Source organism: Gadus morhua, chromosome 5, assembly GCF_902167405.1.
Source record: "Gadus morhua chromosome 5, gadMor3.0, whole genome shotgun sequence".
NCBI lineage: Eukaryota > Metazoa > Chordata > Actinopteri > Gadiformes > Gadidae > Gadus > Gadus morhua.
In genome coordinates, this window is record NC_044052.1 from 12,375,817 (window position 1) to 12,393,033 (window position 17,217).

The window sequence follows — 17,217 nt, forward strand, 5'->3', positions numbered from 1 at the left end:
AAAAGATTGTGCCTCTCAAATCTCAATGAATGATCCGGCCCAGCCCTGTAATATTAAAGTACTTTTTTCCCCTGTAATAGTGGTCGGGCCCCGGTGAAACTCACTGAAAGCCAGGACTTTAGGATAGCCAGACTTGTTCAAGCAAATTAAATATGGCGGTTTCCGCTTGAATTTCTATGAGACGCGATAAGCTATTTCGTTTTTGCTGGTTAGTATGGCCTTGGATGACCACGGACAACATCCAGCACTCCTGGTCTTACACTGGAGATCAGAGGTTTGCCGAAACGTGTAGAAAAGGAAACCGGTCTGAGTTTGAAACGCAGAAAAGGCTTGTGGTACTTTGTTAACCAACCTACTAAATCAACTTGTACTTTTGTTTAACAATTTCTAACAGCATGTTTTCATCATTGGCTTTAGTGGTCTATTAAATTACATCAAGGCCTTAGTTTTCTATCGTATTCAATGTATTTGACGCTTTAACACATACCAGTATGCCGGTCCAGAAACGCTGCATCACGCTGCTCAGACCGTATTTATGTAAAACGTTACATCAACACGCAGGATTCAGGAGGTATGTGTTGGCTTCTATACAACCTGCTTTTCAACGCCGGACTCAAACCATGAGGTATAGCTCGGAAACCTTTAATGTTGTTTTTTTTGTTCCACAAAATGTTTCCAAGTGTGGAGAGAAGAAGTTAAAATAAAGTGCAGCGATTCTCCAACAAATTTATTGCCTCAGCAATCACATCTGCCATTTCATTAGAAAACATGTTTGGAGTTCAACATAAGAAAAACAAATAAAAGGACAAACACTCAAACAATTGCCGATATATAAACTGTACAAACCGGTATTCATTCAATCATTAAAAAAATATCTTTTCATAATCTTTAACATTTCTGTACATTTAAAAAAAAAAGTCACATCCACATCTTTACAAGCTGCCTGAAGGTGTGACGGCCGTGCTGGTTGCCCAGCAACAGGGCAGGCTCAGTGGGGTTGGTGGGGGCGCTGGATGGCCGGGTTGGCCAGCAGCCCCAGGATGTTGGAGAGACAGTGCAGCTTCTCTTTCACGTGCTCCGGGAGCCTCTCGTTCTCCTTATACCTGGAGGAGGACGGTGGAGAGAGGGGGAATGACATCCAGCAATTCTGACCACAGACGGGAATCAAAACAAGGAAGCTGCAAGTTTTCTTGCCCTCTAGGGGAGCTAGGGTCGGGGTCGTAATATATGGCCTGTTAAACCCTTTGAGACTGTACCTGTGGTTAAGTGAATTGAATAGTTAGGCCGAGGTGGGGGACAGACATACAACAACATACTCTATAACGACTGTGTGTATATATAGTGATGTGTATCAGAGACTAGCCCCAAAGTGGTCTGGGTGGCCACAGTACCTGATGGAGTGTCCCTCCGGTGACGTGTAGGCGATGCAGGAGACGCCGGCCTGCACCACCAGCTGGGAGCCGTCGTTGAACTGCACCCACACCTCTCCACCCGTCAGCTAGAGAGGTAACACACACACACACACACACACACACAGGTTAATCATCAGAACTACGACCCCACTTGCAGCTGAGTGACAAACGGTGTGGCGCACCACATACCTGCGAGGCCCAGCCAATGTTGGGCACAAACACCGACTTGAGCACCTTCCCCTCGCAGTGGGCGGGGTCCCGCCCCCGCGGGGAACACTTCTTAGACAGGCTGGCGGAGGTGAAGTCAGAGCCGTCGTAGGAGATCATCTGGAGAAACGAAACACGACCAAAAGCACTTCAGACGGAGAGCTCAGAAACCCAGCGTTGACGTTACGGAGGGGGGGGGCTCCCTAGGTCGCACACACGCACACACACACACACACACCGAAGGGGTGATCCGCGGTGCTGGAGGGGAGGCCACGTCCGCCGGGGTTGGCTGGGAGGGCTGGAGTGCAGAGTCAGTGTCGGCCGGTCTCCTGCAGAGGGCGACAAACTCAGCCTTCAGAACACAAGCAGGACGCAGAGCAAAACGTGGAGAGATCAGACGTAGAGGGGGCGTGGCGACCGGGTCTCCCGCTCACCTGCCGATGGTGATGGGGAAGTAGGCCGTGTTCCTGAGGCTGCGGGACTCCTCGGCCGCGACGGCGGCCTCCAGGGCCAGGCACATGGCGTGGCCCGCGTCCGACAGCTCCACGTAGCGGCGCCCCTCGGGGCTCAGGCCGCCCAGCCCCGCCTCGCCCTTCACCGTGCACGCCTTGCCGCTCCGCTCCACCACGCGCACCAGCTCCGACGTCTTGTGGGTCTTGGCCCCTAGGGAGGGAGGGGGAGAGAGACACGTGAGGACGGGGGAGTCGGGTCTCACCGAAGTATTGGGCTCGCCCCAGAGAGGGAGAGAGAGGAGGGAGAAGGGGGGCTTGAGGGAGGAGGGGGGGGTTGAGGGTGGCGAGAGCTCACCGTCGTAGAAGCAGACCTCCAGGTCGGCGCTGGGAGAGTTCTCCATCAGCATGCACTTGGCGTACTTGGTATAGAGGGACACTTTGGGCGTCTTGGACTTCACCAGCTGCACAAACTTGGACGCGTACTGGTACTTTTTCCAGTACTTTTCTACAACGAATTAAAAGAAGGAAGAGTGATTGACTTTTAATCCTTTTAGGAGCTGATATTTGGTGTTCTTCCATCAGACGGGTTGCCGTACCTGGGAGGTCCTCGTAGCTACAGATGAGGATGTCTTCGGGGGGAGCGGGGGGTCTGTCCGACACCGGAAGGCCCTTCCCATCGTTGGGCTGGTATATGGTGACCTAGGAGATGTGGGGGGGAACAGAGCACTTCAGAGGACCGCCGTAGTGGACATACTGCCCTCTAGGGTCAGAGGTTGTTCAGACAGAAAGGCATTCAAACTGGAGCTCACCATGGAACCATCGCAGGAGATGCGCAGGACATCCTTGACCCGCTCCTGGCTGCCCTGACCTTTGATGAGCTCCAAGCACACGTCACCCGTCTCCAGGATGCTCACCTAAGGCCACGTGTTCAATTAAACCATGACATGAAGTTCAAACTCAGAAGATACAGATTGGGCAGCATATCCAAATGTTCTTCATGCGTGAATAAGGCTGTTGCTGATTGGCCTCTTAAAGGTGCGGGGGACAGACGGCGTCGGGGGGGGGCTCACCACAGCGTTCTTGGTCTTCTGCCTGATGGGCTTGAGTCTGGAAGCGCACAGCGGGGGGAGGACGTCCCTCAGGGTCTTCTTGTCCCTGGTCTGCCCCCCCGTGGAGGTCAGGCTCTGGGTGGGCTTCGGCTCTCGTCCGCCGGGGGGCTGGAACTCCGGAGCCCCCGGGATGTTCTCCCTGTAGTCCTCCGGGTCGGGCGGGTAGGTGGACTGCTGGAGGTGGTAGTGAGGGCTGAGCGGCCGCTCGCGCTGCTGCTGCTGGTGGTGGTGGTGGTGGTGGGGGTCCGGCCAGGAGTTGTGGACCCCCAGTGGCTCCCTGCCGCTGTGGAAGCTCCCGCCGCTGCTGTGGGCGCTGCCGTCTGCGGGCCGCAGGCCGGACCCTGGGGGACAGAGAGAGAGGATGAAGAGCTCCGTCCAGGCTCGGGCGGAAGCATCGCCGCGCAGCGGTATAAGCCATCGAGCGGGGACTCTACCTTCTTTGTTGAACCAGTTGGAGTACACTCCCGAGTCCTGGAGCTGCCGGTTGCCTGGTGGGTTACCGCTCTGCTTGGGTCGCAAACACCCAGAGCTGGAACCACGCACAACCATGTTAACGTTAGAACCGATCCCGGACAGGAAGCCGTAGTGAGAGCGACTTCACGACGTCACATGCTCCGCTGAGCCTCACCTGGCGGGTTGCTTGATGGGCGGCGAGGGCAGCCTGGCGTGCTCCGTGAAGCCCTGGGGGGCGGAGGTCGCGGGGAAGGCCGCCCTCAGGTTCTCCTCCGAGTGGCAGCGCTCCAGCTCCGCCCTGCTGCGGCCCGGCGCCGCGCAGGGGGCGCGGTCCGACGAGTGAGCCCTCCGCAGGTACCGTGAGTGGGGCGGCCCGTCGTCCCCGCCGACAAACACCCGGCCGCGGCCCGGTCGGGGTGCCGCCTCCGAGCGCTGCTCCAGCCACGACTCGCTGTCCTCGTAACAGCCACTGCCGCCGCCGCCGGGGTGGTGCGGCGGCGGCGGGGTGGGGATGGGCGTCATGCGGTTGGGCAGGGCGGAGCCCATGGCGTGCCGCACCCTCAGCTGGAGGCGGTTGCTGCCGCCACTGCCGCCCGACGTGGAGGAGGAGGTGCACGCCGTGGAGATGGTGGCGATGCCGCTGTCCATGGAGCCCGGGTCGCCCAGGCCCAGCTCCTTGGTGCGGGCCAGCAGGCTCTGGGTCATGAAGGGGTGGTCCAGCACGGTGGACAGGCTGGGCCTCTGCGCCGGGTCCCTCTGCAGCATCTGCCGGATGAGGTCCTGGGCCTCGGGCGTCATGTGGCCGGGCATGTGGTACTCCCCCAGCACCACCTTGCTGAGGGTGTGCTTGACGGTGTCCGTGTCGAAGGGGGGGCGGCCCGTGAGGAAGGCGTAGAACATGCAGCCCAGCGACCACACGTCACACTCCAGGCCGTGGGCGCTGCGCGTGGCCACCTCGGGGGAGATGTAGTTGGGCGTGCCGCACATGGTGAAGTGCTTCTCCGTGGGGAGCTTGAGCTGCGTGGCCAGGCCGAAGTCGGCGATCTTAATGTTCATGCTGCTGGTCAGCAGCAGGTTGGACATGGTGAGGTCGCGGTGCATGATGCCGTGCGTGTGCAGATACAGCATCCCCTTCACGATCTGATGCATGAAGTGCCGCGCTGGGAAAGCAAAGCAACAGGTCCTCCTTAATGACAGGGGGGGGGGTTGGTGACAGGTGGCATCGCAAGGTGCTTGTTACACGACAACTCAATAACTGACTAAGATTCTAGACTCAAATCTCCACTGACCTTCCTCCTCAGAGAACGGCGCCTTCCTGTCTTTGAGGTGGCGGCCCATTTCTCCGTTGTGACACATCTCCAACACCAGGTACACGTAGTTGCTGTCCTCAAAGTAGTTGTAGAGCTTTAAAAGCAAAGAGACACAGTATTAGAAACGCTTTGCTCGGGGGACGATGGAGGCTGCGCCCGTCGGTTCAACGCTGATAAGGGCAGGCACGGTTATTTAAAAAATAAATAATGATTGCATTGCATTGGTTTGTATCATTTAATCATTAATGCAAATACAACTTGGGCGATTTTGGCGTTTCTTTTTTTTTTTACTTTGTTAACTTTTGGAAGACATCTGAAGCAGACAATACACGTTATATCTTTGTAGGGTATAATAATGATACATGTGCAGGAAATTGTATGTTACACAGGTAATTATACCTCAAGGATGGAAGGGTGCTTCAACCGACAGTGAATCTCCACCTCGTTGGTTACACGTTGGACCATGCTAGCTTTGTGCATGGCCTTCTTGTCAATCTGCAGAATGGGACAATGATGATAATTATATACCCTGGAGATGTGGGCGTGGCTGATGAATCAGACCGTAATAGACCTGGCACACCTTGAACTGCCAATCTGTCCATAAGCGGACAGTGAGAATTTCTGTTGTTTTATTCTATGGGGAATCCAAGGTAACGCTTAATCCTAACGTACTGTGACTGAACCACAAAGTGATGCTATACTGCTGCGGAAGGCAACAGATAATCAAACTAGACAGTAGTAACGACACTGTAGTAAACATTTTAAACACTTTTGTGTGCAACAAATTACTTGCCATTCTGAAGATAATTTACACTCCATTGATGGGAAACAAGATACACAATTTGAATACATATGAATACAATTTCTTACCATTTTTATTGCAACATCCACACCGGTATTTTTCGACTTTGCCCGATAAACACATGCAAACGAGCCCTTGCCAAGAAGGGTGAGGACCGTAAAATCCTGAATGAAAGAATAACAAGGCATCTGTAAGCGACAGCATCTCAGTAATACAATGGGATTATCGTGGCGTAAGAGCATGCATTCATCGAGGTAGATACACAATCGGCGCATCCTTATATCCAATAATCAGGAAGACACATTCACAAGGACTATACCTCAATTCCCAGTTCCTGTGCGTAAGATAAAATCCCTTCTTCATGTTTACTAATCAAGCAATCAGCGGAGAGGTTATGGATGAAATAATAAACGACATCTTCGGAAAATGTTCCTCTGTGTCGTGACATGTTGTCACACCGACGTCTGCGTCGTACACAGACGCGCGGGGTCGTCAACACACACACACAACATCCTCCCACAATACCGTTAACAGCCAAACAAGCCATCGCCACCTGACGCTGTCATATGGCCAACGAACACCCGGCAATTATCCCGGGCATCCTCCCGCTAATGAGCTCCTGGTCCCGTCTCCTAGCAGCCCGCTCCCCGGAGACTCCCGAGGCTTCCCGAGAGGATACGGTGCAGCCGAGAGCTGAGCAATAAGCCTTCTGCGTTAACTTCCCAAAATGCTTTACTTCACTTTATCCTGACAATATTACACAATGTTTGCGCTTATTTTTTAAATGTTAAATCCCATTTTGCTGGCATCCCGCTTTTCGATCGTCAATGTTATGCTAGCTACTAGCTAAAGCTAGCACATTTTACCATACCTCGATTCTGACGCCGATTGAAACACTCATCTTGAGCGAAGTCGGCGTTATCGACGCATGCAGTTAAATGGATGTTCTGCATGCGTCGACGAATGTGACATTAGATCCTAAAATCGTGGTCGATATTGTAACTCTTTTCCCCTCCAAAACTTTGCCATTCCTTCCATTTTCAAAATATCCGCCAGTTAGGGCCGACTGCCAACGTCACGGCCTACGTCACACAACAAAACGTGCCACGCCCACTTTGTTACAGCTATAGCCCAGCGTTAACTACACCAAAAAACACTTATTTGTTTCTTCACATTCCCATCACCAATATCAACCAAAATAAGGAACGGAGGAATCGCAAATTATATTAATTTATTGTCTTACAGGCATTTGCATTTATTGGTCGACTTTACATCTCATGACTTCAGTGTTATGGAAATATGGGTAAAGAGAAGGAAACCTGCAGCCAAAAATTACTTAAAAGATTGAGTGCAACAAGTTAATTTACACCAGGGCTGTGTTCTCTATATTCACACACTGGATCCCCATAACTTACTGGAATGCTATTTACATTTTCTAACAACTAAATTTTAAGTTTAAATAAAATAAATATAATTGTTTATATAATGTCGTATTACATATGTACTTATCGATAAATCAGTCATAGCAATGACAAGAGAGCACTAGCTCAGAAACTTCTAGAAAGAAGGTTGTGAGTGGAATGGCTGCAGCGACATGAGATGGAATCAGATGTGAAACGTTACCTAGCGCTGGGCTAAGAAGTGAAAGGTTTCAGTCAGAAGCAGTGTTAACTCTACCGCATGATTATCCTGTCATTTAGGTTTTATTCTCTCACCAAGTGAAAGCCACCAGTCACAAAGAAGATTGAAACAAAATGTCTTCCCCAAAATGAAACAAGCCCACCATGGCGCCACTGAAAAACAAGAGCCCCCCCACTGAGGGGCCAGTAAACTTGAGCGATGGTCCCGGTGCTTCTGCTCGGATGGTCGATGATGGTCACGAGGGGGAGGGATGCAAGACTTTCGTTCGACGCTGGACAGAGGGGCCGCTCAGTCCACTTCCATCTTCCCAGAGGCAGACTTGGACTGTGGACCCCCCGTGGGCTCTCCCTTGGCCCCGTCTCCTTGCTGGGCCGTGGGGCCGTTAGGGGCCTGGCTGCTGTCAGTCTCCTCAAACAACTCCTCCAGTTGGGGCCTCGGCCTGTTGATGGCTTGGTAGCAAACGTCCTCCAGTTCCTAGTGACAGAGGTGGCTTCATGTTTTTACGACGGCTCGGTCAGTGTTGACTATTCAAACTGGAGATGTTAGGCACACTCACCTGTATTTTGGCTATGATGTCTGCTACTTGGACCACCGGGTCCTGAGTGATGGGGACTTTGCTCTGGGCGTTCATCTTGCTGTTCATCCACACCATGCTTTCTGTCACACACTTCTCCACGGCGCCCATCTCCTCCACTTGCAGATGCATGTAGCGCTCGTCCTAGGGGAGGGAGAGAAAGGCTCCTATATTGACTGAGGGCCGTGGTCTTCATCAACTACATTGTCCGATGTGAATTCATCAAATGTCTCTCGTTAGGGTTTACAAGCATATCACTTAGTTAAAAGATGACATAGAATTTGTTATATTTTCATCAGAATGAATTCATTCTCCTAATTAGCTTGTTGTTACTATTATTAGTTATTCAATTCAAGGGCACCTTGAATCCCCGTGCCTCTAGTCAATTGTAACATCACTCACTTCACATAATTTGGTAGAACAGGCAAATCACAACCTCTATGTATCCAATAGTACTTACCTTCTGTTTAAAGCAATCCACGGCTTTCATGTAAAGCTGCAGTTTCTTGCCCAGCTCCTCAAAAGCCCTCGGTCTATCTTCATTCTCTCTGTGTTTGTCTTCAATGGGCTGACCAAATCTCTGAACAGAAAAACAGGAATATAACAATATCAAAATTTTCTCTTCTCTTTTCTCTACATTGATGCTCTCTTTGGATGCATGAAGCTAGCTTAATTTTGCGCTGGCCTCTAATACAGCCCAATAATACAACACGGTTATTTCTGTCAGCCATAACCAAAGCTCATATTGGCATGTATTCAGACCTTTAGTTCATCCAGTTTGTCTACGTAGATCTGTTTAGGCTGATCTTCTCCTTCTTCGTACAACCAGTTCTCTGTGTCCTCCAGCATCAGAGACAGCCGGCTGCTCTCCTATGGTGGAGAACCAACGACACACAAACCATGAAGAATATCCCAGCTAAACAGCATCAAACCCGTTCAGTAATCTCAGCCCCATATCCAGGCCGTTCACACAACTGAGGCATTGACGTTAAAGGTAGGGATGGCCAGTTATTTCAGAGGCATCTTTTGTCATATTTGTTGAAATTCTCCTATCTCGGCAGATTAATTAAATGCTCTGACAAAAAAACATCTTTGGCTTGTGTTTTTGGGGAGTGGCTTTGCAGGGAAGTCGGAAGGACGGGGTGAGATTTGATTGGTAGGGCACTTCAAGATGTCGCTCACTCTGTCTGGTTTCTCCAAATTGCCTTGCTTACGTTCAAAATAACAACCAGCCTTTACCTCTTCTGTAATGTATTTTTCGTAGACACCACAGAGCTTGTTTCTCAGGTCGTAGAGATATTCCTCCACAGCGTTCTTTGCATCGTTGCGCTCTTTCTCCAGCTTGTCCTGACCAATCATCCGCCTCTGAAAGATAGTGAGAAGAGGACAGGGTAAGCCTTCCTGATGGCAAAACCAACAACTGCTGTTTGAGGTCTTTATGGATTTAAAATGTTTTGCCTATATGTATGTATGTCAATTATTGCCCCCATTGCACTCCTAGCCCTCCCTGGAATGAGGGATGACCCCCCCTCTGGGGGGCTAGGGTCAGGGGGGGTTCATAAAGGGATGGTCTGTTGAGCCCTTGAGACTTTACCTGTGATTTAGGGCTATACAAACACAATTTAATTTAATAATATACTCTGGGTATGCCTTGTGATTTTCAATGATTACAGATCAATTGTCAATATCCAACAATAACAACTGCATGCATTTGAGAAATACAGATCTATTATCGAATGATACTCCATTCGTATTTGATCCTTCTCCTAGGAGACCTGGCCCCTTTGCTACACGTTGTTAATATGGATCATCAGGCGATATGAACCCGAGCAAGGTGGAAGACGATACTGCAGGCCTTTCACTCACACACAGCACTCTACCCGCTCTCTGGCAGCCAGATTAGTACAACACAGGCTCATGAATCACAGCCTTCTGGGAGGGCACTGACCTCGTAGTCCACGAAGTCGTTCAGGACGTCCCTGTTCACCTGCCGTATCGTGTTGGTGGCGATGGGCAGATCAATGCTCTTCACCTTGGATCTGGACCTGCTGCCCCCTGCTGCGGGGTCCTGCTTGTCTCCAGGGGGCCCCTCCTGCACAGGGAGCCCAGCCAAGAACCACTTCAGTCTCACAACATACTGGGCACGCATTGCAGACAATACACAGGAGTGACCTGTATCTATTAGGCCCAATCCCATTTCTACCCCTTAACCCTTCCCCTTACCCCTCCCCCTTGTTTTGAAGGGGTAAGGGGTAAGGGGTAAGGGGTAAGGGGAAGGGGTAAGGGGTAGAAATGGGATTGGACCTTAATGTTTAATTTCTGGTGACCTTGCTGCATGCGTTGGCCTCCTCACTCGGCTGCTCCGTTTGACTCTGGCCCTCCTGGTCCACCTGCATTCTAGTCTGGAGTACAAATCACCATCATCGTCAATTCAATGTAAGACATGTTTACCACACATACTGATGCAGTCGGAGGTTCAGATTATAAATCTAGAATGCTTATCAGGACAGCAAATGTGCGTCTATCGGCAGATGCAACAATCCCGACCGCAACACACAATCCTAGACAGCTACTTTACTTCTACTCGATCACACAACTGTTAGTATGGGAGCTCTGTGGCAGGATCAATTCAAAGTAAACTTGCCTGACGATCGGAAGAAATGGGTTGAGGGTTAGCTATTCATTGTATTAATCGATTGATGATAGAGCAGGGCAAGCTCAGCGCCTGAAGCCCCTCACCTGGTCCTCTGCCCTCCCTTCGTTCTGCACAAGGGGCTCTGTGTCCATCTGCCCCTCCTCTCCTGCCTCTCCCTTCTGCTTCTCGATCAGGGAGGCGCCGGACACGGTGAAGATGCCGTGGACGTTCACGCGCACTTTGACCTTGACCTTGGAGCTGTCGCCGTCGGCCTGGGGGACAACGTTCTGCACAGAGAAACAACCTTCGGGAAGAGAGGAAGAGACGGTGAGGTCTACACATAGAAGCACTGTATTCTTTTTTGTCCTTCGACTATTGTGAAGAACTATATATAGATTGAACCGGCCTTCAATAAGAAACAAGTGGCTGTTGAAATTCATTTAAGAATCAGCAGCTGGTGGATTAACGTTCAAATGTTCCAGTCAGGACGCACATCTGCCCAGACGTGCACTCTGACGTGCACTCTCGTCAAAACCACACCCGCACCCACAGAGAAGTATTCCGCGGTGTCTCACTCTTTGAACACTGCATGAGATTCACTCTGTGCTTTAGTCCACAGTTGCAGACCACAACAGGGACCTGACCCTAAAAGGGCAGAGAAGGAACACAGACTCAGCGGTAACGGAATATTGATTATTCGGTAGTCTTCTGTGGTGGGGGGGTTACAGAGTCTTTAAGTCCATTCATTAGCAATGCTGGTATTAATGGGGCCCAATGAAGAGGAGGCAGAGAGCCAGTAAAGCACCTATCCTGGGGTCGGGGTAGGGTAGGTCTTTAGGGGTGCTGTAGAAGGCCTCCAGGTCGAAGGGCTCCTTCTTGTGGAAGGTGATGACTTTGGAGAACGGGGCGGCGTGGTTCTTACTGAACACCTCGCACTCCCTGAAACACCAAGGCATCACACGTCAGGGTTGGAAAGATACGAGAAGGAAAGATTTCCACCGTTTTTTTGGTTTTACCAGATGACTTATATTACTTTGTTTATTCATAAAAAATAGTTTGTACTTGCCCAATGCCATCATCTGTAGGGGACTTCCAGCGCAGCGTGATGGGAAAAGGAACCACGTCGGTGATGCAGAACTCCCGCACCTTGAAGGCTGGGGAAAGAATCGCACACTACACACACACACACACACACACACACACACACACACACACACACACACACACACACACACACACACACACACACACACACACACACACACACACACACACACACAGGTTATGTAGGGAGCTCCCCAGAGGCAGCATGTACAGCCATATCAATAACACTAACAGAATCACACTAATACTTCAACTATGCCATCCTATACTACTTTATAACACCATAACACACCATACACCAGGCATAGCATGTGTGACAGCATGGAGGTGTACCTGCAGTGCACAGCCCCTGGCCACAGCCTCGTCTGCGTTCAGAGTGGTGCTGATTTCCTTGCCGAAGAACTTGATGATTCTTTCCTTAACAGACGGAGTCCTAGTGGCTCCACCCACTAGCTCCACCGCATAGATGTCATCCCGGCTCAGTTCTGCAACCAAACAAGGCAATTAAACGATTTCTCTGATATTTTTTAACATGATCGTTTAAATGTAGCTATTTTGTAAATCAAAACAATGATGAACATACTTGTTTGTTCAAGGACTGATTTCAACGGCGCCTCCAGTCTCGCCAGATAATGAGCACAGAATTCTTCAAATTGGATCCTGAAATTCAAAATGAGAACGATTTTTATTCATCACGTGAGCCGCGATTACTTGGCAAAGAAAGAAAGCCCGACCTGCTCATCCGAGGGAAGGGGAAGGTCACCTGTTCATCTTGCCGGTGACGTCGATGTCATTCATGAAGCACTCGATGTTGAGAGGCAGGTCCGAGGAGTTGGCGCTCATCAGCTTCTTAAGCTTCTCACACTCCTGGTGCAGGCGGAGCACGGCCCGCGGGTTCTCCTTCACGTTCAGCTTGTAGCGACCCTTGAAGTCCTCACAGAAGTAGTCCACCAGCACCTCGTCAAAGTTGCGCCCGCCCAGGTAAGGGTCGAACGCGGTGGCTAACACCTGGAGTAGGCAGGTTTGTTTGTGTTGGTTTTTTACGGAAGTTTTGAAGATACGAGCGAAAGCAAAGGAGGATCATATGAATTTAACCCTTGAATCGCTCACCTTGAGCTTGCCTTTGTTGAATGCAGTAATGGAGACTTGGTATGAGGAGTGACCTAAGTCCACAAACACCACGTTCCTGGGTTTCTCCTCTGCAGAGGGTAGATCCTGTTTGTAGATCCCGTAGGCCAAAGCCACTGTAGACCCCCGGGCCCGAAAGAGCACAAACTATTGAATCACGGCAACATACACTAACACTGACGGAAACTTTTCTCTGTAGAAGCCTGATCTCTGAACATGATCATTTGTCCTGACTTACAAAATGACGTTGACGACCATACATACACAGAGTGACAGACAAAAGGAGGACAAGAGAGTCAGCCTCTTTCCATTGGCAGATACTTCACGACTTGCAGTTCTCATAACGCTCACCTGCAGTTGTGTCGTTAATTAGCCGCAAACAATTGAGCCCAGCGATCTGAGAGGCATCGAATACCGACCGTCTCTCAGCATCTGTGAAAAAACTCGGGACCTGTACAAGACATGTGGGACACCCATCAATCTCTTTATTAATGGGACCGGATTGAGTCAGATTTGAAAGGATTTAGCTGGGTTTTTGTCCTCACTCACCGATAGGACACAGTCCACCACAGGCTTCTTCAGGGCGGCCTCGGACGTCTCCTTGAGTTTGGTGAGCAGCATGGCAGTGATCTGCTCCACGGTGAACACTTTGTCCTCATCCAGATAACGCACCTGGAAGGAGGCCAACCATTCATGCTCTATGCTGATAATATAAAAACGTAGGACTGAACTTATTTTGATTGACAACAAAACCAAATCAAATGTGTTTTGTTATTTACGTTTTAAAACAGATAGTCCCATTGAGAGAACCAAAAAAGGAATATCAGAGACCGGATTAGGTTATTTCTGACGGCTGCTTTACCTTGATCCCGGTGTTGCCATTGGCCAGTTTATGCAGGCTGTAAGGCAGTTTGGGTTTCTCCCCCTGCACAAACGGGTCGTCAAATGCTCGGCCATGAAACTTCTTGAAGCCATGGACTGTGTTTTTGAAATTCGTTATGATCTGAAAAAGGGATAAGCAATGTAATATCCTGCAGAACACTATTTTAACTACGGTCGTTTGATAGGCATATATGGATTATATAAAGAGTATATGTCAAGCACTTGATCCAGAACATGCAATTATAGCATCAGGCAGTTTGAATGTTAACTAACAAAATGTGTATTAACATGAATAATCTGTTAGGCTAAAATGAACAGGCTGATTAATAGCGGACCTTACTTGACTTTTAGCTGCATTTCCAATGATGCGGTTTTTGGAAGCCAGGGACACATAAGCTCTTGTGGTGGAAAAAAATATATATTAATCAGCAGCATAATCATATGCTATAATTAATAATGAAACAGTCATAATCAACAGCTGTTACAAAAATAAATAACGAACAATGAAATTATGATGATTAAGATTGAGTAGGTATGACGGAGATTGGATGGATGAGATTTCACCAGGGTGTCTTGGAAGATTGCTAAATAGGCCAGTGAGTCAAAATAGTTTCCCTTCAAAGTAAAGAATATTCCGTGCTTCTCGACCCTACTTATTACTTTATGAGGCGCCATAACGCTAGTTCAATACTAGTCTTTCGTCAGGGGATTCATTTCATGACTTGGCTGACGGGTCCTCCATCTGTGTCCCCCCGTCTCTTAGAACTATCCCCGTTGGTTTCCCTCAGGCATAATACAAACACTAGGATACTTCTACTTTATCCTCCACTAAGGGAGTATTGCACATTTGCACAGATACAAATGATTTCATTATAATATATAATATGTTTATTATATTATACAAACACTTATAGTTTGACAATTCAATAAATGTCAGTTTTTTCCAAACAGTTGATCAATTGTGTTTTGATAATAATATAGCTAATGCCTCCCATAATGTTTGCCAGTTTATATTCACTGAGGATAATAAGCCTATATTCCTCTGTGTTGTCATGTATTGGTCTGTCAATATTTGAACAGGGTACAGTGTCAGGAGGGGAGGGTCCACCAGCCTCTCTTTCCAGGGGTCCACTTGACAGCTGAACTGCGCAGTATTAAAACGCGTCCTGGTCGACAGATCCACCTGTCAGTCACTGCGGCGCACTAACATCTCACCGCCTCCTGTGACCCGTGCTTTCACCGTGTCATACTTGAAGAGCATGACCATAGCCTGCTTGCATTCATGTGGAACTATGACGTAGAGAGCCGACACACAATTGGAATAACTCTGAAATAAAGCCACTCAAAAATGAAGCCACAAACGTGTCACCTCTATAAGTGAGTTTAGTGCGTTACTCCGCCAGTGGATGCCCTCTAATTGCATCATTCCCGTGGCTATAGTTGATGGTATATAAGTGAAGTTATAGTTGATGATATAGTTGTTGGTACAGGTGATGGTACAGGTGATGTTACAGGTGATGATGCAGGTGATGGTGTAGCAGTAGCTGATGGTGTAGGTGATGTTGTAGGAGACGATGGTATAATAAGTGATGAAATAGGTGATGTATAGGTGGTGAAATAGGTGATGGTATAGATGATGGTATAGGTGATGGTATAGATGAGGGTATAAATAGGTGATGCTATAGGTGATGATGTAGGTGAGGTCAGTGTTATACTCACGGCGTGCATCTGTCACTGTAGTCATTGGCGATGGTTTCAATGCCACCGCTTCTGGCCACAGCAATGTGACAGTTCTGGTATCCAACATCAATTCCCACCACTGACATAATGAGGCTCTTTGACTCGTCTCAGTTTACTCCCTGACGACTGCACCTGACACAAGAGAATATAATAGATATAAACGCTACCAAAGTATGTTCGACGGTCGATCTATGTTCCTGAAGGGCTGTCTTAGTCCAGATAATACCCGTCAGCTAGCTAACAGCGGGCTGACTGAATGACGAGCAGTTATGTAAGCGCCGCTGTTATCAGCAAACTCATTCAATCTAATCCCAGTAGGCGATGAGGTCCAGAACAATCTTCCGCTCCTGGCAGTCTTAAACCGGCGGCCCCAACGAACATGCGCAATTGCAAAAGATGCGTTTAAGGCCCGCCCCTGTTCCTTTCTAATTGGTCGTGTCGCAGTCGGCTCGCACCAGAGGCTGCTTTATTGGTAGGACGGTCGATCTATAAAGAACCGTCTAGAACCTCTAGAAGCCCCCTAGAGACCTGTTTTAACGCCAGGGACAAGTTATAGCCTTTTGGGATTTAAGCGTTGCTCCGGGCAAGCTCTATACTGGTTGATAAATTAAGAAAATGTCTGGATGGCTTATTTTATCTGCTTTCATGCATAAAAAGACCCTGAGCTCCAAAAAGTATTTTTTTATGGATTTGTGCTTTCCTTGAATATTTATATTTCCAGCAACTTCAATTATACTCCGCTACCCTTCCTTAATAAAATGTATACTTTTACTTCGACACATTTTCCCTTTGCATCTCAATTACTCGCTACTAAATAAAAGCTGAATAAATTAGAAAGGTCATGTTGTGGGAAGTGGAAACAGCAGGTTCGGCCAATCAATGGTCAAGGCAAGTACAGTGTTAACAGATTGCACATGGAGATGGAATGAATTCTTCTCAGCATAATAATTGATCAGAATCCAAATCTGAATTGGCTTTATTGTCAAGTAAGTATTCTTGGTGTTTGGTGCATAAAAATATTTAGAAACATAGTAAAGAAATATAATTATAAAATAGAAAGAAAGAAAGTAAACCAATATAAAATAGATACATTTACGTAATAATAAAAAGCTATACAGTTTGTGCATGAATGAGCAAAATATGGACCGTTGAATTTGCAGATGTTCACAGTATTGAGTATGCAATATGCATAGTCCAGAGAAATAAACGCTAATGGGACGCAGTAAGATAGGTGAGGAGATGTAATGTTAATGCAACGGGTGTCTTTGTGGACGGGTATACAACCTGTGTGTGTGTGTGTGTGTGTGTGTGTGTGTGTGTGTGTGTGTGTGTGTGTGTGTGTGTGTGTGTGTGTGTGTGTGTGTGTGTGTGTGTGTGTGTGTGTGTGTGTGTGTGTGTGTGTGTGAGACAGAGAGGCGCGCTCATGTGCGTGCGCGTGTGGGTTAGTAAATCGCTTTAAAAGATTTAAACTAGGTAAAAATCAAGATAATCGGAATTACCAATGCGAAACTATGTTCAGAATTTGACATTGATCTTAGTCTTGGTTAATTTGTATTGTCATTTATAATATTGTTAAATAGTAGTCTAAATATTTCCATAAAAAAGGTCCAGATATCTCCTAAAAATAAAAGGATTTTAGCTTTTTCCCAGACTAGAATAGGCAGTTGCTGTTTTTAAATGTAGATGTAACTGAAATTATTATGGGACTCATATACCTATGGTGTGTTAACTAGTCTATACTCTATAAACTATATATTATTATAGAGCT

At 48.2% G+C, this 17,217-nt stretch overlaps 2 protein-coding genes across 2 annotated transcripts; both read right to left on the reverse strand.

Annotated features, from left to right (window-relative positions):
• Nucleotides 1–626: 626 nt before the first annotated feature.
• Nucleotides 627–6,818, reverse strand: plk4 (polo-like kinase 4 (Drosophila)). The gene is made up of 15 exons (XM_030356664.1): nucleotides 6,617–6,818; nucleotides 5,814–5,909; nucleotides 5,343–5,438; nucleotides 4,923–5,037; nucleotides 3,809–4,793; nucleotides 3,615–3,709; nucleotides 3,142–3,521; nucleotides 2,881–2,985; nucleotides 2,668–2,770; nucleotides 2,427–2,576; nucleotides 2,054–2,282; nucleotides 1,858–1,948; nucleotides 1,602–1,739; nucleotides 1,392–1,498; nucleotides 627–1,103 (listed from the first exon to the last, which is right to left on the reverse strand). Exons 1-15 carry the CDS (start codon nucleotides 6,644–6,646, stop codon nucleotides 989–991), a joined length of 2,835 nt encoding a protein of 944 aa, XP_030212524.1. The 5' UTR covers nucleotides 6,647–6,818; the 3' UTR covers nucleotides 627–988.
• Nucleotides 6,819–6,959: 141 nt separating this feature from the next.
• hspa4l (heat shock protein 4 like) lies at nucleotides 6,960–15,833 on the reverse strand. The gene is made up of 19 exons (XM_030356674.1): nucleotides 15,429–15,833; nucleotides 14,050–14,107; nucleotides 13,690–13,830; nucleotides 13,377–13,499; nucleotides 13,179–13,278; nucleotides 12,810–12,943; nucleotides 12,463–12,707; nucleotides 12,283–12,359; nucleotides 12,033–12,184; nucleotides 11,662–11,768; nucleotides 11,401–11,534; nucleotides 10,700–10,899; nucleotides 10,288–10,362; nucleotides 9,909–10,052; nucleotides 9,200–9,325; nucleotides 8,723–8,830; nucleotides 8,421–8,540; nucleotides 7,943–8,104; nucleotides 6,960–7,860 (listed from the first exon to the last, which is right to left on the reverse strand). Exons 1-19 carry the CDS (start codon nucleotides 15,533–15,535, stop codon nucleotides 7,675–7,677), a joined length of 2,499 nt encoding a protein of 832 aa, XP_030212534.1. The 5' UTR covers nucleotides 15,536–15,833; the 3' UTR covers nucleotides 6,960–7,674.
• Nucleotides 15,834–17,217: the final 1,384 nt, after the last annotated feature.

Bases quoted from the DNA above. Each gene is read 5' to 3' on its own strand.
- plk4 (XM_030356664.1), bottom strand. From the start codon at position 6,646: ATGAGTGTTTCAATCGGCGTCAGAATCGAG. The intron at 5,038-5,342 runs GTATAATTACCT...TTGCTTTTAAAG, and splicing joins AGCACCCTTCCATCCTTGAG to CTCTACAACTACTTTGAGGA. The intron at 2,283-2,426 runs GTGAGCTCTCGC...CTCCCTCCCTAG, and splicing joins GGAGGTCTGCTTCTACGACG to GGGCCAAGACCCACAAGACG.
- hspa4l (XM_030356674.1), bottom strand. From the start codon at position 15,535: ATGTCAGTGGTGGGAATTGATGTTGGATACCAGAACTGTCACATTGCT. The intron at 12,360-12,462 runs GTGACCTTCCCC...TTTGAATTTCAG, and splicing joins GTCACCGGCAAGATGAACAG to GATCCAATTTGAAGAATTCT. The intron at 9,326-9,908 runs GTCAGTGCCCTC...ACTATCTTTCAG, and splicing joins ACGACTTCGTGGACTACGAG to AGGCGGATGATTGGTCAGGA.